The sequence below is a fragment of the Pelmatolapia mariae genome, linkage group LG16_19, assembly GCF_036321145.2.
Source record: "Pelmatolapia mariae isolate MD_Pm_ZW linkage group LG16_19, Pm_UMD_F_2, whole genome shotgun sequence".
NCBI lineage: Eukaryota > Metazoa > Chordata > Actinopteri > Cichliformes > Cichlidae > Pelmatolapia > Pelmatolapia mariae.
The window spans coordinates 31673236-31695736 of record NC_086241.1 but is presented as its reverse complement, the minus strand read 5'-3'; the positions used below and the strand labels follow the sequence as shown (position 1 = coordinate 31695736).

At 42.0% G+C, this 22501-nt stretch overlaps 1 protein-coding gene across 1 annotated transcript in view; it reads left to right on the top strand.

Moving 5' to 3' along the window:
- vwa8 (von Willebrand factor A domain containing 8) overlaps positions 1–22105 on the top strand; it is a 101750-nt gene extending 79645 nt beyond the window's left edge. Inside the window, exons 38-45 of the mRNA XM_063498727.1 lie at positions 3128–3236; positions 3983–4139; positions 8049–8157; positions 10195–10320; positions 10815–10973; positions 12623–12721; positions 12946–13184; positions 14775–22105. Coding sequence (XP_063354797.1) covers positions 3128–3236; positions 3983–4139; positions 8049–8157; positions 10195–10320; positions 10815–10973; positions 12623–12721; positions 12946–13184; positions 14775–14883 — 1107 coding nt within the window. The 3' untranslated portion in view covers positions 14884–22105. The remainder of the gene's footprint in view (positions 1–3127; positions 3237–3982; positions 4140–8048; positions 8158–10194; positions 10321–10814; positions 10974–12622; positions 12722–12945; positions 13185–14774) is intronic.
- The last annotated feature ends 396 nt before the right edge of the window (positions 22106–22501 follow it).

The window sequence follows — 22501 nt, the reverse complement described above, 5'->3', positions numbered from 1 at the left end:
TAATTAAGACATTCTAATCAGTTGATGCAAATTATATGTAACACACCATGTAGCAAACAGGGAATGATTTTAGACATGACCTTTATTACAGCTAAAGATGATACATATATTTTTGTGTGCATAAATATCTTTTATGGAATTAAAGGAGAACAATTTGTGTTAATACATCAAAATATAGCTTTTATAATGGATTTTATATTAGATTAGAACTCAACACTAGTTGAGTTCTAAGAACTCAACCCTTTTCCTGGTTTGACAGAGTCAGATTAGAGTGCATTAGCAGTGTGGTGATACATTCATAATTATGCTGCGATGCAGAGAGAGTGTTATATCTATATACAGTGTGATGACAAGGGTGAATTACTGAAACAAGCCGACGCTGAGAAAATCCCATAGCTCAACTTCCTCTCTGAATGACAGGCACAAAATGAGCATCGGGGACCAGGTGATGTTAACCTGATGGAGATGGTGCTAGGTCGGTGGCACTAACTTTTATCGAGTGATTGTAATCTCATTCAAAAACACTTGTATAGCAACTGTAAGCCTTAAGTCATATTCCTGTGGTTCAGGTGCACACACCCACTCCTCATTATGACACAGGCATGTGTGCAGCACAGCTCATGTTATGCAGGGGTTTCTGAGAGGCACGTTAGTGCGTAATCAGAGAGCAGTTACAGTGGTGGAGGTGAGCTTTGGTTATTGACCAAGGTCTCACTACTTACTCAGGTTAACACTAGTTTCTTCTTAATTTTTTTTAAAGACATTTTTACTGTTGGCCAGTATAGGCAATCCTCATGTCAGTCTGTTGTGTAAGGCAGTCCACACAGCTGGAGTTCTGCTGTGATTGTGCCTCACTCTTTGAGTCTGTGTCTATTTGTAGGAATGGAGAGTGTTTAAAGTTGTGTTTTGCATGTATGGCTTGATTAGGTCTAACGCTTTGAATTTGTCTACTTTACCCACATGAAATGGCTATTTATCAATGAAAAATCAAAAACATTGGTCCAGTCATGCATGTTGTTGTCCAACTGTAATCAAGCGCATCAAGCTAAGTACCATAACATGGCTTTAAATAGCCAGGCCTCAATTGTTTTCTGCAACCTTTGAGGCTGGTCTTGGCAAGGCTACACATCAGCATCAACATAAAAAAGCATCACTTTTGGCTCCAGTGATTGGTTTGGGGACATCTCCCTTTGGGAAAAGGAAAAAGTGAATAAAATATTTTGATCTTTATGTGTTTTTTTAAAGATATTCTCCCGGGTTTGTTCATTTGTCACTATGTTACTCATAACTTCACAGTATGCTACGTATGAAAATTGGGACTGATGAGTAGACGTGGTAGAGGTGGATGGTTTGAAGCAGCAGGCAGAGAGACATTTCACAGATGGTGATGGGAGCTAAAATAGGCTGCCAAACTTAGAGGGTGTGTTTGTGATGTGATGTGAAGAGAGGGTCAGGTTATGTGTGTGTGACGCAGAGCAACTCCAGTTGTCTGCCCGAACTAGCTCGCAGGATTCCCTCCATCTGTGCTCTCACATTGTAATGGTGACACATGCTCTACATTACCTCCAGTCTCCCTCTGTCTTATTACTTTAAGGCTGACGAGTGACTTTGTCTGCAATAAAATAATATCAGAAATGTCAAATCTACTTTTAGACACACTTTAACAGTTAGTTGTCTTAAATTTAAAATTGGAATTGATTATACATTCTGTATGCATTCTTTCTAATGGCCAGCAGGGGCGACTCATTTGGTTGCATTTGTATAGACTGTGAAAAAATGACTCTCATTTTGTGAATTTAGCAGACACTTTGAAGATGAGTTCATGGTCTTAATCGCTATTTTCAGTTCTTATTGAAAGCAACTTGATGTTCATTTTAAACTATGCTCCCCATTGGTGTCTCAAAGGTTGACAACACAGGATATGATTTAGAAGGACCTTATATTGTGATCAACAAGCTGCTGCTGTGTAAGTAGTGTTTAGAGGTGCAGTTTGATTTAAAATGTTAATGTGAATCTGTTCAAGGATCCAAACATCTGTTGTCTGTCTGGTAAATCCCGTCATCAATAATAGAGCCTCTGTTTAAGCTCAGTACCACAATGGGCATTATCTTGTCCGTATAATCTGACTTGCTGTGTATCAGACTGATGCTCCTAATCTGAACTAAATATAGAGAGCACTGCTGATCCAGCAGCTTCGTGCAGGTGTGGGAACAGAGCCTGAGCTCTGAGCTCCTCTGTGTGTCAGTGTGAAGCGTGGACACTGGGTGAGGACGGGGAGGGGAGGGGTCCTTTTCAACAAACTGCCGCTCCCTTCAGATAAGTCTCTGTTAACCGCTCAGACCACAAGAAACCATTAAAAAAATCAACAGCAGAAAAGATAATAACTTGAACATACACACAGCGCTTTCCACAGTTTACAAGAGACCTTCTTCCCCCCACAGATACCATTTGAATTCCTGCAATATGTAAGAATGCAGCTGAACCACAGGGGATACACTTAGTCTCCCACTGAACTACCAGACTCTGGCCTGCCGCCCTGCCTCAGAGTGAGAGGCAGCATGCTGATTTTGGCTCTGATGGTGCCATTGAGATGGACCTAAAAAAGCAAAGTTTTAACCTCTGTGTCTCCTTCCCTCCGTCTATTATGCCCCCTGCAGAGAAAGACAGAGCTTATTCTGTCCATTCTGCTAAGACCTCACTACTAAATGATAGAGACTCCTTTAATTCTAATAATGCTTTGACTGATAATGCTATGTAAATGACTGTTTGGTTGTGTGTATGGCCCTCACATACTAGTTCAGTGCATCATGACATTGCAGAGAAAGGTTTTAGAGAAATGATCTGGGCTTATCAAGAAATGATGGCTGATCTCAAACCGGATTGCATTAGGTGCTATTTGAACACACATACTTAGATTCTTTTTCATAATATGGATACATTTTTAGCTTGTCAGTTCAATTTACTCTAAAATAATAGAAATACCCAATCATTCTTTTGTGCATGCACATAGCTGTTATTTTGTATCAAAAAATGAGCATGCAAGGCTGCCCTTCTTATGTTTTTGTTGGATGTTTATGGCATTTTTATGACATCACCCACATGGCTTCCCTTCATCCTATCCTTGCAGATCACCATCCAGAGGGACAGTGGCCTGGATGTCAGCGCCCCGAAACATGGCAAGATCGACCCCCACAATGCTCCTCATGTCGGGGGTAACCAGTGGGCGGGAGGCACAGGTAACAGTTGTTTCTGACCACATTGTAACATGCATGAAATAAAAAAATCCATGTGTCCAAATATATCTACAGACCCTTCTATAAACCCATTGCCATAACTTGTAATGTAACCTATTAATATGTCCCTAGTATTGTAACTACATGCATGACACGTACACATTTTTGACTCCTTCTTCTGCTAACATTTTTTTTAAATTGACTGGAAGAGAATGGATCCCCTTGAAGTGAGAAACTCCACCACCAACTAGTGTTTTGGCAGCAAAATTGCTGAACTTGGTTAGTCTGCATCATAGACACAACATAGATTATGTATCGTCATCTCAGGCACAAATCTCTGGCTGTGAAGATAGAAGCCTCACCCACCTGCTGTTCAAACCCTCTTGTTTATGAGGGCAACCAATCCGAACAAAGCTGAAATGGCTTCTTTCAGACAGAGGCCTATTTATCTTATAGATAAATAGGCACAGACAACTCCAAAATAAAAATTTCAAGCTTGTTAGCAGCATTATAGGTCCTTTTGATAGTCAGAAGATGTGGTAAAATTTAGAAGGCAGCAGGCAAAATCTTCATCAGTCGTAGTGGTGAAACAGTTAATGTATCGTCTGTCAACAGAAAATTAACAACTTTTATATAGTCAGTTATAATTATAATGATCTGTTTTACATTTGTGAGGTATGGCAATGCTTTTGTGTCAACGTTTATTAATGACAAAAGCTTTTGTAACACTTGAATCGCTTTCTCTACAGGTGGCAGAGACACAGCAGGGCTGGGTGGCAAGGGAGGCCCCTATCGTCTGGATGCAGGGCATAAGGTCTATCAGGTTTCACAGGTGGAGAAGGATGCGGTTCCTGAAGAGATCCGTAAGGCAGCCCGAGAAATGGCTGAAAAGGCCTTCAAAGAAAGGTATTATGCATGAAATGCATGCTAAAAATAGCTGTGCAGTGTTGGAAAGCACACTTAATCTTTAACCATATCCAAATAGAGTTAACGCCACAGGTGCAACACCATGGAGAGGTGTGCAGACTTTTTTTGTTGGTTTTTTGTTCACTGATTGTTGCAAAAAAACAACTGAAGTGTCTGAGGTGTATAATGTAATGTGATGTGAACCAGGTGTGTGTGAACAATACGCAGGTGTGGGCCATCTGCCACCCCAGGTATGGTGCTCCAAACAACTCCAAGGTGCTCTGTCCCAGCTGGATGGTAAAGCACAGCGGTAGATCCCACTGGGCGACCTCTGTGTGTGTGTGTGTGTGTGTGTGTGTGTGTGTGTGTGTGTGTGTGTGTGTGTGTGTGTGTGTGTGTGTGTGTGTGTGTGTGTGTGTGCGCGTGCGTGTTGAGCCTATATTCACTTCAGAGGAGGTTAGGTTGCGAGGGCATCCCTTTCACCGGCTCATCCATGAAGGGCGTCTCTGTTCACTTTAGCTTCAAACAGTCCCCCCTTCCCCCTCCCTCTTTCCTGCATTGCCCTTCTCATACACTGCCTGCTTTCACCCCAAGAGGACAACCTCTCAGATTCTCCTCTCGAGAGAGGAGAATCTCTGTCTTTACCCATTTTAATAGCCTTGTTTTTTCAGATTTTTTCCTCTGCCTTGTCTTCAGCCTGTCTATCACTAAGCTCAGATAATATCTAGTAGCTACATGCTGACGCTCTGCTATTCACTCACATGTCACTCTAACAGGTAAGCACAGACATAGAAATAAAGGGCTGCTTGATTTTTCTTTTCCATGCCACAAGCCAACACTGTCAGCCTTTTTCCTATTCCTTCCCAATGTGTGTCCACAGTCATATGTTTACTTAGCTTTAAGTTAAGCATCAGTAAAACTAAGATCTTTGCAGAAACCTTTGAGTAAGTGACACACAAACACACACACACACACACGCACACACACACACACACAAAGATCTTCTGCTTGTTTTCAGTGGTGGTGAAAGACACCAGAAATAGTAAAACTCCCATTTCGATCCTGTGTTTTGTGGCCTTATTTTTTCCTCTTTGCAATCATCCCCTTCTTTACAGTTTCACTCTTGCTGCGTCCTTGCTTTTTATTTGAATTCCATAGTGGGTTTATGGACGTTCACTTAGGATCTGCCTTCTCAAATGCAAGAAAAGCAAAAGCTATATATAAACAAGAAGAAATGCTGGTTTGCAATGCAGGTTTATTTAAGATGGTCCAACCAATCAAAATCTGAATTTCCCTTTGTTATCATGGAAAAAGCATCCTTTGGTCTAAATAGGTGCAGGAGTATCCAGCTTGCTGTCTAAAGCCAGCATCCATAATGGTATTGGTGGATTTGAGTGCACCTGGTATAACTAACACTTATATTTGAAAATGCACCACAAATGAACAACAGATCCAGACGCCTTTTTGGAGACCTCTTGTTTTATTTCCGCAAAACAGAGCCACATCACATTCTGCATGTATTACATCAGCGCTGATATCAGACCTCAACATGTCATGTCTGGCCTGCAGACAGTTTTTCCTGTGCTGCAGGAAACACTGAAAACATTTGATGGATTATGAACAAAAACTGCAGGAAAGGAAGCTGTCTGAAAATCCTAAGTCAAGGAAAAACTGGAAAACATTTGAGTTGCAGTTGTCCCTCTCAGTTCCCGAAGTCTTCCAGTGTGGTTTCAATGAGATTCATTTACAAATAATCACATTGTTGTTAAATTTACACTTCACCCACTGGTTCAGCTTGGAAACACAATTGTAGTTATGTTTAAGGAAATCCAAAGCAAATACACAAGAATGAGGTTTCCTAAATACCAGAGTAACACATCCAAATCCAAAAAATGGATGTCCCGCTTCAAGATTTAATGGGTGTTAACAAAGCTGTTATTGTTTAGTGAGGACTGTATTTCAAAGTTTCATTGCAATGACTGTAAAGAAATGCTCACATAATGCGACAGTTAATAGTCAGGCGACCACAAAGGCCTATTTAACCGCTCGGTTCCTCTAATTAAATGCATGACAATAAAGTAGTGAAAAAACACTATGAAAAATATGAAAATAAAACTGTCTCTGTCCTTGGAAAAGGAGGTGTTTTGAGTGGAGGACAGCTTGTTTAGTAGCAGGGAGTGTCAACCTTAAGTCTTTGTTTTTGTGGTTGTTGTGTGTGAGTTTTCAGTGTGCTGGCTCCACCTTATTTAGTAAAAACCCTCTGTTGCTCTCTCCCGTATAAGTCAAGGTTCAGGAATTTGCAGGAAATAGCTCCGGCCGCTGGCCAGAGTGTCTGCTCGCCACATCCATTGCATGCATCCTCACACTGATGCACGTATACACACACATAGGAATGTGTGGAGGAAGGCGCTGCTCTTGTTTTGTGGGCTGACGCGACGCAGTAAGAATACACAGAAACAAACAAAATGGCTGTGTGTGTAGATCCGATATTACTTAATGCAGTAAGTTTGTTTATTGTACATTTACCTTTATTTAATTTCCTTTTAGATTCATTTGACATAGATTCTACTCCAAGAGTCCAAGAGGACACTAATATGATATGATGAGTGGTACACCTAACAGCTGAGTAGTAAAAACTTTGAAGTATCATTTATTTATATAAGTTGTAGGAAGGTCATTCACAAACAGTGAGGATGTGCACAAGGGATACTCTGCAAACAAATTTAGACTGGTCTCAGATCAGATGTGCACAAGTGATAAAGGCCTTTAATTCAATCCAATTTAGTTTTAAAGAAATAAATAATCATAATATTAATTCTGTTGTTATTTACTGTTTTCCAGAAGAATACAAACCAAAAAAGGCTCATGGAATTAATTCAAAGAAATTAAATTATATATTAAAGTTAGTCATAAGGTTTAGGCTTTAGCAAACCCGTTTATTAAAATATATTCCAATAAGCAACCCTTTCACTACAAGGCCCCAGTCGTCATATTAGTGATCATAGATCAATTATAAATGCTTTGCATCATGAAACTTCATTCATTAAACAAATATCATTATTGACACTTATATACTGTTTTTGAAGCCTCCATTAATGAAGCCTGAGATGCAGTTTCTTTTTTTCTAATAGGAAGTAACAAATTGAGTGGATGCAAATTAAAAATATTAGCTTTTCAAACTACAAATTCTTGTCTTTATACTGCATGACTTACCTGAATTAACATTTTTTAAAACTGCCATCCAAGTGTTGGTGATTATGAGTTTGTGTGTGTGTGTGCGTGCTTGCATGTGTGAATGCATGATCTGTTTTGATTGCACAGCCGATGCCTGTGCAGTCTGTGTCAGTATTTTGTCTGAATCTGCTCACACACAACCGATCCACACAGATTTGTTGCAGCCTGTGATAGATAAGGCTTACTATCATCCCTGCATTGGTTTTTTAAGTCACTGCTCTGAATGTCTGCGGTGTTGACGGTCTAGTTGTCACCAAAAGTTTCAAACGCGTGTCAGAGGATTTCACCCACTTTGCACACACATACACACACCAGCATGCAGGACCCTTACCACGCTTAAGGAAGATTCTGTGTCTTTGTGTATAAGTAATACTAAAGTACCTGCACGTTGGCGTTACACCGATAAGCATGACTTGGGGAGAAAGGAGCACCTGTGTCTTGATGCCCGCAGGTGTGTTCTGGAGAGCACATGGGTTCATATTTAGAAACACTGACCCTTTGTCAGTTTGTTCTCAGGTGTCCTGGGCTAATGAAAAAAAGGGCTCTATTTGTACTCTTTCTGTATCTCACTGCCTCAAGATGCTCACGGTGTTAATTTGGACAATAAAGGTTTAGTCATAGCTAATGCCATGCATCTCCCCCTCCCCTCTGTTTTTGTCTGACTTTTTGTCTCAGGTTGAAGGAGATTGATATGAGTGAATACGATGCTGCTACATACGAGCGCTTCTCCAGTGCCGTGAGGAGACAAGTTCAGTCACTCCGCATCATCCTGGACAGTTTACAGGTTGGCGTCACACCACACACTGTTTGTGTTTAACACAAGTTTCCTTGTTTAAAGGTATCAGTGTTTTTGCAACATCCAGGTTCATCTGCAGTAGCTTTTTTTATTTATTGCTCAGTCCCAATATTATAAAATGAGTAAAATATTGAAAGCCAAGATTTCCAATTTGCTGGTTTAAGTGGTTGCTTGTAATGACAGGCTCGTCTTTGTCAGATCAGTTTATTTAAACACCATCAACTCAGGCTGCAGTAGCTTCTATTGTACAGCTTGACATTGAAAAAAGTCATGGGGTCATAAAGTCAGCAGATGACAATTGGTTGACCTTATACATCCTCGCACGTGGTGCTGGACACGGAAAGAGGGGGCGCTGTCCCCCAGGAGCACTCTGATTTGTTAAAGAGAATGCGGACTAAGATCACAGGGAGTGGTGGTATTGTCTACGTTTCATTATTTTGGTTTCCACTTTCCGCCCTTTGTTTGGGCGTCTTAGTGCGAGCGTCTCTGGTGTGCTTGTTTGTGTGTGTTCATGGGCATCTGACAAGAGCGCAATCATGCAGCCACGATTACAGAGCAGTGACACTGAACTGCACTCTATTATTCTTCTATCCAGGTGTGAAGCTGTTTTTTTGCATGTGTTGTGCTGTGGAGGGTGTGTGATTTTGTTTTCCATCCAGGTGGGCTTTGAACATGAGTTTGGTTGTAATTTGCGTTTGTCCTTATTGCCTTGGGCGGCTTCTTCACTGGAAAGATGATGGAGATCCCACTAAAACCCAGCAGGCAAGACGCTATGAAGTCATGTCAATTTTTTTGCCATTCCTACAGAGGGACTGAAAGGAGTCATACACACGCACACAAACACATAACTATAAATGGCAAGCTTTCAATAAACTGATAGTGTATTGTTTCCATCTGCTGGGGTTTTCCTCAGGGAAAACCCTCTCTATTTACCTTTCAACAATAGACTGGCTTGGAACATACAAACGCCTCAGCCCGCATTGTGAAGTTCTAAAAGTAAGATATCAGTCCGAGCTGACCGCAAAGTGAATCAAGTGTTTTTATTTTAGGTTATTGATGAGGAAGAGTATCCTGGCTTTTGCGTCAAGACATTTCATTAATATGACATTTAGGTGCCGCACTAACACAACACCTCTTTCAGTTACAGTTCAACATAGTTAAAAAAACAGCGCCTTGAGCCAACTGTTGTTGTGATTTAGCACCATATGAACAAAATTGAACTGAATAGTTAAATTGAAGCTGACACCTTGTATTTTAAATGAGATGCACTTAAGCACCAGAAGTAATAACTTCAGTCTGTTGTATTTCTGGATAGGTAATTTTTGTGCCTGCTTTGAGAAATGTTGTTGCGTCATGAATGAAGAGAATGTGCATCCATTTATGTCAGAATGTGCAATCTCAATCGTTTGTCATAGTGAGGAAAAAAGGGATCTGGTTCCGTTATCTTTGTTTGTGCTGTTCTACTGTGCACTGCATTCACGAATGCACAACTGATTATCTACAGAAAGGTGAAACTAGTTGTTAGATCTGTTACTACTTATCAATGATGTGAAGTCATACAACCTTGTTATTGCTGGCTATTCTTTGTTTCTTTGTGTGCTCACACGTCATTTGCCATGTAAAGAAAATCTCAAGACACGAAACCAAATATCCTGACTCACCAGTAACTGCAGGAGTGACCTAAAGAGAATGGGGAGAGGCACATCGGGTTTCCTCTTTTGTTTGACGTCTTCTCCCTAAAGATCTCCTTCCGTTGAGGGAAAGATGAGGGCAGGACAGGGAGTGATGGCGCTCTTCCTTTCAGGTTTTCTCCTTGTAACATCACAAGAAATGGGGCCACAGATTCAATGTAGCCTTTTCAATGTAGCCTTAGCCTCTTTTTGTTCGCTGGGTGTGAGTGCTAGTTGTTGGTATTGGTGAACTTTGAGCTCCTCTGTCATCTTTAAAAACCTCCATCAAAACAAGATCATCTCTCCCAGGCATATTTGGCTTACTTATTCTAATTTGGTGGATGTGTGCTTTCAGGCTAAAGGGAAGGAGCGGCAGTGGTTAAAGAACCAGGCTCTGGGAGAGCTGGATGACACCAAGATCATCGATGGACTGACTGGAGAGAAGGCTATATATAAACGCAGGGGAGAGCTGGAACCAGAGGTGTTTGTTTTTTCTTGAAACTTTCTTATTTTTGAATCTGCCACACCTCCAAAGACTGCTACACTCACTCCCACAGTCACACATAATTTTGACCATTATCTGTCAGGCGGTACATTCCAGCGGTGTGTGTGTGTGCGAGATTATTATTACACCCTGCTGTTTCTGCTCCAGCTCACTCAGTTTCTAGTTACGTCTTGTGCTGTCATCTGTGCGCGCATACACACAGCACAAAAGTAGTTCCCACACTAATCATGCCAACACACACTAGCCCATAATATAAATACTGTGTTTTTCTAACATATTTAGCTCCAAGTCTTACATAGTTTTGGTCTAAGCTGAGCTACATTGAAATAATTGCACCCAGTTTTGAAATCCCGACCTTGTGTAAAATATTATTTTTATGTAACTACACCATCTAAAGTAGGGATTTTAGCTTGATTTAATCAGTAGTTGCTGATGTATTTATTTATTTAGTAACTTATGTGTGCTTACAGCTGGGCAGCCCTCAGCAGAAGCCCAAGCGGTTACGGGTGTTGGCCGACGTGTCGGGCAGCATGTACCGCTTCAACGGTGTGGATGGCAGGCTGGAGCGCTCCATGGAAGCTGTGTGTATGGTCATGGAAGCTCTTGAGAACTATGAGCACAAATTCAAGGTGAAAACGCCACATCGCGCATCACAGTACAGAAGATTCTATGTGACTCTTCCTAAGTCAGGTGATAGATAACAGCTGCATGTCCAGTATATGGAGTTTACTTCACTTGAACAATTACTGTGCTTCCTTTGTGTTAGTACACTTTTATATAGTACAGTTCATACCCTATGTACTTAGTTGTGTAGTGCATGAATCAGTGTTGTCTCATATTATCGTGGAGGGGAAGAGAATTTCAAAGCATTTACATGCGCCTTGACAGCTAAGATAAACAAAGGACTGACAGCCTAAAAAAACAGGTCTAGAGTCATTTTTCAGGTATATCCTGACCATTAATTGGCCACATCAGTTTTTTGGTGTAGTATTCCATGAGTCCTAGCTGTAGTGAATTTAAATGGCTCAGTATGCTATTGCAATATCGTCCAATATATTATGTTTTTCCTGCATTAGTGTAAATCTTTATTTTAACTTAAGTATCAAGTAGTCATACATGAAATAATAATAACTATTCAAGCTTTTGTTTCTGGTGTGAAATTCATTATTGCCATAATTCCTGAACTGCACCCAGGTAACCTCGTAAATCAAAACATGCAGTGTGTCTTTTAAAGCCTTTCTCATGCCACACTGTGATCTAATTTGTCAGTGCTTTATTGGGTAGGAGTTGGTAATACAGTTGACGCTTTTCATGGAAAATCAGGAGTCCGTTGTAGCCACGAGAAGTGGAATCGGTCCAGAGATGGAGCATGAAAAGAGACAGGGGGAGACAGGAGTGCATACAAAAAAAGTTTTGGAGAGAGACAGACTTCTTGGCCCCTTAGTGACACTCAAGCCAACCTAATACTGATCACATATCACACAAACTCGCATACACATTTTTCAGTGTTCCACATGGCATTTCAGTCTCACTGCTGTCTTTGAATAACACTCCTTACATAAAAGAGCATCTGGTAACGCATAAGATATATACATTGTCACCATGTGCCCGTGCTGCCCGCAATTTCACATTATATGTGTGTTTGCATCTTACAGTCATCCACCATCGATAGTCAAACGTGTCACTTTATAGTTTGATGCCTTTTTTTAGTACACTCTTTAGGCACCCATTCACAATCCTGAAGTGGATGAAGCCCCCTGTGGATTGACATGGCCTTAATTTTGGTGACATTGAACCTGCTTAGATTTAGAGCTATGTGTTAGACTTTATGAGTCATGTAGCATAAAAACAACTGAAAAACAATACAAAATTGACAGCACCAAAAGGTCTTCTTACCCAGCAACAGTGATATGGATGGATGAGACACACAGTCGCATACCTTTGACCACCACAGTCATAACTGCCCATATTAGATGTGGCTCATATACATAATACCTGGGTCTTCAAATAGCTGCCTGGGGGCTCACAGTGTCAGGCTGAGTGTGAGCTGCCTTATGTAAGTCAGTTATGATGGATGGTCTAGTGGAGACATGTAAACCTCTGACACTGTTAACATCTTGCAATGTTCGCATTTACAATGTGACCTTTCTGCACCTTCACACCTCTGTCGGGGAGACTGTTACATTACAAGTTAAGTAACAAGTCAAATCACTACAGTCTTTACTTAAATGTTGTAACAATGTATCTTTTGTGTCTTTTAACTCTTTTCTCTACACAGTATGACATAGTGGGCCACTCGGGTGATGGCTACGACATTGAACTGGTCACGGCAGACAAAATCCCCAAGAATAACAAGCAGAGACTTAAAGTCCTGAGGGTATACTCATGCTTTGTTTTGCTCACCCAATTGGACTGAAAAAAGTGTTTTGCATGCATTTCTTTCTCTTTAACATCTGTGTTCACATGAAGTTGTACATTAAGTCAAAGTAGCCACACAAACTGATGAACATCTCCAAACTATGTCATTTGGGGCTGCGAGTATGAAGATAAATAAAATCTGTGGCTTGCTCTTTATTAATCAGCCTTTTCCTTGCACTTCAGGTCATGCATGCCCACGCTCAGTTCTGCATGAGTGGTGACTACACTCTGGAGGGGACGGAGGCCAGCATCAAGGAGCTGGCGAGAGAAGAAGCAGATGAGCACTTTGTGGTGGTGCTGAGCGACGCTAATCTGGAGCGCTACGGCATTCGGCCCGAGCGCTTTGCCCAAGTCTTGACCTCTGACCCACAGGTCAATGCCTTTGCCATTTTCATTGGCTCCCTTGGGGATCAGGCTGAAAGGTAAGGAGGTGAAGATGATGATAACTTGGGTGGAGTTAACTAAGAGCGAGCAAAGTGCAAAAGAGATGGAAAGAAAAGAGGAGTAGATGAAGGAACATGAAGATGCAAAGAACTCATCATGAGACAATTCTTAAGTTCTGGGGCTCCAAACAGTTGCATTTAGTTAGTTTGCTCTTCAAGGTCATCTTCTCATGCACCTCTGTATTGCTTCCAACACTGCTTTTATTTTTCTGATTGCTTATGTCTGCTTGCACCTGTGTCATTGCAATTTAAAAATGGACCTCAAATTTGCACAGTGAGTGAAAACATCAACTTCTGAATCAGACTGACCTGCTTTCAAATCAGGAACTATTGTTAATAATGATCTCATTGGCTCCACTTTGAGAGGTACGAGTGGAACTGATAAGCAAGCAGACTAACAAATAGAAATACTAGGAATAGAACTGCTAGAAACGGTTCTCAATTCCCATCCCTAGTTTCCCAGAGATTCATGTTGCTGAAAATTTGTCCACTCCCTCAGATTGAAAGCAAAGTGCAGGGTTACTGTTTTGACACACCAGAGGGAATCTAGTGGCATATCAGAGACAGAAGGGCCAGGAGACAGAATGAGACCTCCAGTGCTTTCAGTGCTGCGGTTAGCAATATCACTGAAAGCAGTCCCAGAGATGAATGAGGAGATAACCCTGAAGAAGAGATTGACCAATTTTTATTTAGTTAAGGTTATAAATCTTCAATTTCAGTTCCAGAATGTTAAAGTAGCTCCTTTTGGGCTGTATTAAAACATCAGCATCCCCATCTGCTGCCTGTCCTTACTGTCCTGTCTCAGATCAAGTTTCCAGGCCAGATGAAAGAGCAACAAGTGTACTCATTAACCTGCTCCTCCTCATCCTCGTTGCCATTCTACTGCAGGCTTCTACTGTAGCTCCTTACCAGACATACATCCTTTCTGTTGAGGCTCGCAGGCCTTGAAGCTTTAAACTCGTTGAAGAACTGCCTAGCTTAATGCAGTCTTTAGCTCCAGGAGCTTCAGAAGATAATAAACCTGTTCTATACTTTGCTCATGAAGAGCAGAAAAAAAAGCAAAGATAGAAAGAGACAAGAAGTCAACTACTCTTTAAGGGCATGACAAGATAAAATAATATCTTGTCATGCCCTGGAAGCCCTGGAATTGGTTATGGATGCCCTTAGAGTTATATAATTTTCCTTCTTGAGCAACACTTTGGGAATGCTAATTTTATATCCCTGTTGACTGCCCATGTGTGTGTATGTCCTGAGAGGAGAAATGCATAGGGACACGGTTGAATGAAAGAACAAAGGCAGAGGCTCATTAGAGTAAATGGGTTTATACAAATGATTCAAAGGCATTGGAGGTGGCTCTGTTGTCTTGTTGCTGAGCTCCACCGAGTGAAAGGCATCTCTTTCATTCACACACACTCATACACTGTATTCTTTTAATGGGAATATGTAGTGCCAGCTCACACAGCAAATACAAGTAGTCTCTTTTAATTTCAGGAAACAATTCCAGTGCTAAAGTTCAGTTCCTTTCTTTGACCTCTGTCTTCATTCTCTCTTCGTGTTCTTTTGTTTCAGACTCCAAAAGACCCTTCCAGCAGGGAGGTCCTTTGTCGCCATGGACACCAAGCAGATCCCCCAAATCCTGCAGCAGATCTTCACCTCCACAATGTTATCCAGTGCCTGATGCAAACACATAGTACATACCGTACACTCACTTGTTATCTCACACACCCAAAACTTCAAAAAGTTTGTTATGAAAGCGCTGAAAATCTTCGCACTCTGTGTCAGATCAAATGACTGTATCACGGCTGCAGCAGGTCGGGAGGGGTCGCATTAGCACGAGCCGGGGGTTGGACAGTTTATTATTGTTAAGAAGCCTGTTAGCATGACAGAGTAACTAATGTTTAGACATTTTGCTGTGTCCCTCTGGGAACAGCTACAGTACACAAAGTGTGTGATCTCTTTTAGTGTGACTGTAATCTGCTGTGTAATCGGTGACGCGAATGCCTGGAGCCTGTCTCAGATCCCATGTAGGGATCAAACACACAGCCTAACCAGCTGTTCTTTTTAATTGTGTTTTTGCCCCTACACACACACGCACACACACACACACCTTTGTCCTCTATCGGGCTGTGAGAAACTCAAAGGGAAGGGCCATGGAGTCGTGACAGCATCCATTTATGTCAGAGCTCCTCACTTCTTGTCTGTCACGCAGAAAAATGCACAGACACACGCAAGAAAGCTGACAGTAAAGCCCCACCTGACCGACACTTGGATGCGCCGAGCAGCAATAACTTGGCGCCTTTGGTATGTTGGGACTGCCACCAGGGAATTTCCCACCTGGCTGCACGCGGACTTTAAAGCCTGCCGCTGTTGTACACCCCCATGCTGTGTGAGTGTGCGTGTATGTGTGTGTGTATTTTCCTAGAGCATCTATGTCAACATGTGCAGACCCTTTCCTTCCTGTCTGGTGGAACGTGTGTTGCCTCGTGTGCGCTCAGAGCTGCCTTTCATTGCATGAGCTCCCAAACACAAAATACTTTCACTGCGAGACAGATGAAGAGAAAAATCCAGGACTAGTGGGTCAGTGTGGGCACACAGATCTTTGCCACGTGTATCAAACATCATATCAGTGTCTTCCCTGGTTGTCATAGTTATTGTTCATGCCTGACTATGTTGAATCAATAGAAGCCTGTCCAGCTGTCAGCCTCTATTGATTTCTGTGAGTGAGGCATATGCCATTTTTTTATTAACCTACTTTAATTTGCCTCTGGCTCTTAGGCTGCTGATTAGTTGGAAATGTAAGACATTTGCTGGGTGGAACCTCATGTTGGGAAGGCATTAAAAAGTGTATATTAAAATTCATACAAGTATCTAGTTTTTACATTGTTAATTTCTGGTGAAATAAACTGTAAAAGTAATGTAGAGCATTTTAATAAATGTTAACATTGCTATTTGATTCAATTTCTGCCCCATCACTTCCCTTCTGAAGACTATTTCTGCTGCTGCTCGATTATCCGATTAATCACATTTGTGACGAGCGTTCCTGTCCTTCCTGGTGTTGCAAAAGAAAACCGTTTATCTGCAGATGTGGTCATTTTTTTAAAACAAGTGGAGATAATGGATGAAGATTAAGTATTTCTTAACAAGAAGCAGTCAGAGAGTGCAAACCTCCGTCAAAGCAGCTCACTCTCTGAGCAGGTTTTACTTTCAGGGAAATCATTTCATATTTTGTAAATTTTTGTTTGGTTTTCTTTGTTCTTTTTAAATGTACTTTGAAAACTTTGTAGTCCAGTTAAAATCAGATAAGGGAAGCATGAAGATGTTTACTTTGATTACAGAAACCTTCTGAAGGAGTAGCCGATGGATAATAGGTATGATTTGTAAATAACTGGACGAATAACTTTATTTTATAATGTAATATTATACTGCAGTGTATTTTTAACTAGCCAACTCATTCTCTTTCTTTAAAGATAGAAGACATTGTGGGGTCAACCTGAAAGAAAGGCAGATTTGAAATGTAAAAGTGAGGTCAGAGGTCAAATGTGATATGATATTTAGATGCAAACTATAATGTGATGTTTAGAGTCCCCATATACCAGAATCGTTCAATAAATGCTTTTAAGTGTATAGCTTGAAAGATGAGACATTTTATGAAAGTTTGATATTATTTGACCTTGAAGAAGAGGTCAAAGGTCCAAAGTAAGTGATATTTAGAATCCCCATATATCATCCCCTATATGCCCATATGGTGTCAGTATAAACAATGGCAGTAATGGCAACAGGTCTATATAGTTTTATTATCGCTTTGACATTCAGTTCAATCGATTGACCTTGAAGGAGAGGTCACAGGCCAAATGTGACATGATATTAAAGGACCTTGAAGACTTCAGTGGATAGAAGCCAGATTTTAATAGATTGTTAACATGAGTCCACTTTACACGCCTAAAAGGGTTTTTTTTTTATTATCAGAATTCAATAAAAACTTTCTGACCTATCATGTTTACAGACTGAAATAATGGCAGCGATACACACAAGCGTTTGCTGGTGGTAATAAGTGGAGACTAGTCTCTAAATTGTAATTTTACAGAAGAAATGAAGTAAAACTTCCAGTTGGAGAATGGCCACTGCTTGCTATTAACACAAAAACTGACTTCTTTAGTTCATAATTCCTAAAAGTACTCCGGGCTGCCCCTTTCTTGCAGTGGGTTGTCACGGCTGATGGATCCGCATGTTTTGATTTGGCACAGATTTTGCACTAGATGCTCTTTTTGTTCCCAATGCAATCATCTTCCAACATTTATAATACATTAAGAAAAAAAACTTTTGCTTTTGCTTGACACAAGCCGTAATTGTGAGCAGATTAAAGGACATTTTGCAAGTGTTGGTTAGAGTCAACATTTATAATTTCATATTCAGTGTCAGCAACATATTTAGGATGTTTAGTAAAACCACGAATGATATGTGGGCAATAATGCGTTACTGTGTTGTGTATAATTCTATAACAGAACACAAGAACTCCATTCTTAGAAACCGAGGCAGTTCTTTGCATCCCAGACCGCTCGGCTTTCCTCTCATTTCCTGCTGGTCACTTTTTCCGTGTGCTGCAATGATCCATTCATTGGACCACAATCACCAGGCCCACCCTCCCACTGTTTTGACTGTAGCCAAAACAACTGGCTGCATACTATGTGCTGTTGTTCACATATACGCACAGCATGCTGATAGCTCTGGTGCTACATTGATTGTGTTCTTTGGGTTTCCGTGCTTTACCACCAGAAATAATTTGCCACACTGTTCTCGCTGCTTTGAAGTCTTTCCTCCTCCGGTGCTCGGGTAATGACATTTTAGCAGATTATTTATATTCTCAGTCAATGGCTGTCACGACTTTCTCTGACTATGCTCCTTCCTCTGTTTACTCTTAGCGGGCCTGTGAGGAAAAATAAGCGCCCTTTCTATAACATAGAGGATCTTATTTCAAGAAATATATGAGGTTTATGTGAAGTTTACAACATGAAAAAACTCGCACATGCAAAATAAGATTCATTTACATAAGAATGTTGCTGGTATACAGTGAGTATGTCTACACTAACCTCTGCTTGGGACTGTCTGCCCAGTGTGCTGGTAATTACATACTGCTGCTTGCTTCCTGTGCTATACTGCTTTATTGACTCATTGTTTATCACCCTGAATTTGCAATGACAAATGGTTTTAGGATAACTTTAGGTGCCGACACACACTTAACCTGTTACACTTATCCTAAGTCCCTCTACAAACGCAAAATAAGACGTGGTATAGTGGGGCGTTACATTCATTAGTCACAGTTAGATGTGTATTTATCTTGTGTTTCCCCCTTCTTACACGCTGGCATACCCTGTGAGTCACATTGTATTTTTTTGCAGTTGGCAAAATTTAAAAATAGAGGTTGTAATGCAAAATGTGCAATCTATTTTCAGCTACTTCTTGCTGATGTTGTTACATTTCATGCCTGGGCACACAAATACATGTTCGCTACGTACTGTAATAAGTGTGAGCAACTCGCATGGCTGGCTTTGGGTTAAACTACAGTGGGACTGATCACAGGGGGAACACCACAGGGGGAGATTGACTGTGACTGTGATTGATTGCTGATCTTGTGGCAGCCCAGCAGGAGACATGAGGCGGGGTGATTGCTTTAGTGTTTCCCTATAAACATTAAAAGCAGGGGCATATGTGCTCGTTGTAGCTGCTGGGTGATTGATGCCAGTCTTCTAGTTTGCTTGCAGCCCTGTATGTTAGGAATGTACCCACAGGAATGTTACCTGCTCAGTAGATGGAAAAATTTCTCAAAAGCACAGACTCTGTTTTTTGTTTCAATAAACACATTGCTGTAAATGTACATCTTTGTGTGAACGATATGTGCAATGGCAGCTTTAGTTTGCCTTACTGGGGCACTCTTAAGCAGAATCCTTATGCCAGATAGCTATCTCATCCAGCTCTTCTGGGGGCACACCAAGGCATTCCCAAGGCAGCTGAGAGGCATAATCTCTTCAGCGTGTCCTGGGTCTGCCCTGATGCATCTTCCCAGTTAGACATGCCTTCACCTCCAAGGTGTCCTGGCCTAATCGTGTCCCTGAACCACCTGAGCTGGCTCCTTTTTGTTGTGGATAACTACTCTACCCTCCTGCATGAGTTCCTCACCCTATCTCCAAGGAAGATCCCGGACACCCTGTGGAGAAAGTTATTTTCTACTGCTTGTATCCATGATCTAAGTCTTTTGGTCTCTGCCCAAAGCTTATGGACATAGATGAGGGTAAAGACACTGGTGAATCCACAGCTTTGCTTTCATGCTCCACTCTTTCTTAACCATGACAGACCCTTCCCTCCCCATCTCCAGCTGCCTCCCTCTTCCCACTCCACCACAATCACCCACACATGCAGGGCCTAGTCGGGGCAGTCTGCTTCTCTCCACCCCAGGGAAAAGGGTAACACTACCTGGGTCTGGGTGCAGTTTCTCCCTCCAGGGGCAAGGGTACCTAGACCTGGGGCTTAGAGTACGCTTGGGGGAGTGTGATTGTGTGTACAGTGTCTATTTATGTCTGTCTCCACGTTGGGTGAGTGTTGAGTAATTGCATATGAGAGCATGAGGGTGGGAATGGATGTTTGTATCTGTGTGTGCCTGTTTGTCTGTGTCTATATGTCAGGTCGGGTATCAGACGCCACCTCTCTAGGGACATCTCAGGCCCTCCAAGGTATGGAGGCCTATCTCCCCCCACCACTACCCCTGCCGGTGGCAGACGCCCTCAGACATCGGTGCATTGGTGGTTCTTTGTGTCCGGGGATGGGCGTCCAGGTACACACTGGCTCACTCCTGGTGGGGCTCGCTCGGGCCACTTCGGGGGTGGGGTGCCCTCGGCCTCTCGGCCTGGGGCTCGGTCACTCAGGCACAGCTGGCTGCCGGCGGAGCTCACGGGCACGTCACTGCAACCCCCCCTGGCTTCTGCTCCGTGGCTGCTGAGTGACCCCTCATCTGGGGCTCTCCTCAGCTCTTTCTGGGATAGTGGCGCGGCTGCCCCTCTGTTGGTCTTCCTTGGTCTCTTGTGTTCTGAGGGCCCCTGGATGTCTGGAGTCTTGATCTCCTCCACACTTGCTTCATGCCCTGGAGGATGGGACTGTGGCCCCCCACACCCTCTAGCAGATCGTTACATGAAGGAACCTTTTAAATACAAGCGCGCTCATGCTCACAGGTGTACACACAGGTGCTCACACACACAAACTACACCCTTTTTGGCTCCTACCTCAAAGCACACTGTGCGCTGTTGATCTTACGTGCTGCACAATAATGTTTAATATTTAGTATTTACTGTTATATTCCCATAGATCATCGTGATGATGTTGTTTATTATATTGCTCTTTCTTTTTCTGCTTGTTTTCTCTTTTTTCTTTCTCAACAGGTGATCCAGGTGATTGATATATGTATTTTTTGTCTGCTTATTTTGTTGGTCTTTGTTTTTTGCCCTCTATCACCGTTCCTCTTCCCCGCTGTTTTTCTTTCCCTCTTTCTTTCTCCCCTTTCTTTTCCCCAGTCAAGTCTGTCCCGTATTTAGCAAGTGAAAATAAAATAAAATAAACAATAAAAGGTGAATCAAATAGACCATTACGGCAAGGCTGGGATGGTCCATTTGGTAAAGTAAATCCGTTGGGCATCTTTCTTCGCCTTTAAACAATAATTCTGATGGCAAAAGAACCAAACGGGACAGGCCAAAAAAACCAAAAACATGACAGACCGGGATGTCATTACAACAGTTTGCATTACTGCCAATACTACACCTCTCAATCTCTTGCTTTCTTCACTTATGATGACGACCCAGAGATGCCCACTTACCCACTTTGGGGCAGCAGCTCTTTCCCAATGTGGAGTGAACACTCTACACTTTTCCGACTGGGAACTATGGCCTCAGACTAATGCTAATTAATACTGAATCTCATCCCAGCTACTCCACACTGAAATACAAACCAGCCTATTCCAAACTGGAGATTGAAGACAACAGAATTACATCATCTGCAAAAAAGCATACCTGTAGATAGGAGCCAACCAAACCTGGTACCCTCTGTTTTTTGGCTGCACCCAACAACGGACTCCTTCTTTTCAAGCTCTTAAGACTACCATGACGCGGATGACTGAGAACCTATAGAGACATTGTACAGGGGCTGAAGAGCCATCAACAGTGAGACAGATAGCATTCTGTTTGGTCTGTTACTTTGCAGGCGAGTCTTATGCTTCAGTGCAGCCACATTTCTTATTGTTTATGGTAGCAGGGTGCGTTCCTCATTTGAATTAGGTGAAGTTGTAGCACATTTTCTGGTACTCATTAGCTGGTAGTATCAGTGTCTCCGCCTGAGTCTGCGGAGACAAGAATGTCTGTGTTGTAAAGGGAAGGGAGAAAAACAGCAAGAGAGAGGCCTCATGTGCCTAAAAGAGGTCTCTCCTGGGTTGGGCACACACCCACACACACCCACACCTTACACACACAGACACACATCCTGACAAATAGCCACCTGACATCCACCCCTGTCAAGCCCTAATTGAGTTGGACATGAAATCTCGGGAGGTGCTTTATGAGCTGTGCTGCTGACAGACCCAAAGACAGAGTGGCGGAGCACCTGACACAGAAATGCTGATACGGAGACACATGGGCCGCCAGTCAGACTGTTGGAGCAGTGATGAAAAACAAACTGCAATACAGAGAGGATTACACGTCTTTATTTCATCACATCATTCAAGTTCTCCTGACACAGTTTTTTGTTCCAAACATGAGTGTATGTTGATGAAATGATTAAAGGCAAACCTATTAATGATATAACCCGGGCAATGTGTTTTTAGCATGTCAGTATGTCAGTGTTATATGCAGATATAAATACTATTAATGCTAACTAGTTTTAATGTACTTTTTGTGGGAATCAAATTAGTTTTAAGTGCAGTTTTTCAGCATTAATGTGTTCTTTTTACTGTGTAGTTGGGACATCCCACCCCTATCAGTACCACATTGTTGTAGTGATTGCTGGTCAAAGGTAAGGTTTTAAGGAATCTCACTTTCAGCAGGCTGTTAGTCAAAGGAGTTGCTCTGTGCTGAAGTGTGGCTCCAGAAATGAAATGCTTGGTCAGTATAGACTCCTGTCTCTAGTGGTTAGGGAAGGAAACTCAACATTTTAAAACTAAGGATAGTCTCTGTTTTTCCAGAGTGCCCCAGTCACTTCCAGTCACTGGTTTAGTGCCAGTATATTACGGAGAGAGGAATTTTTCCCAGACAATGAGAACGAAT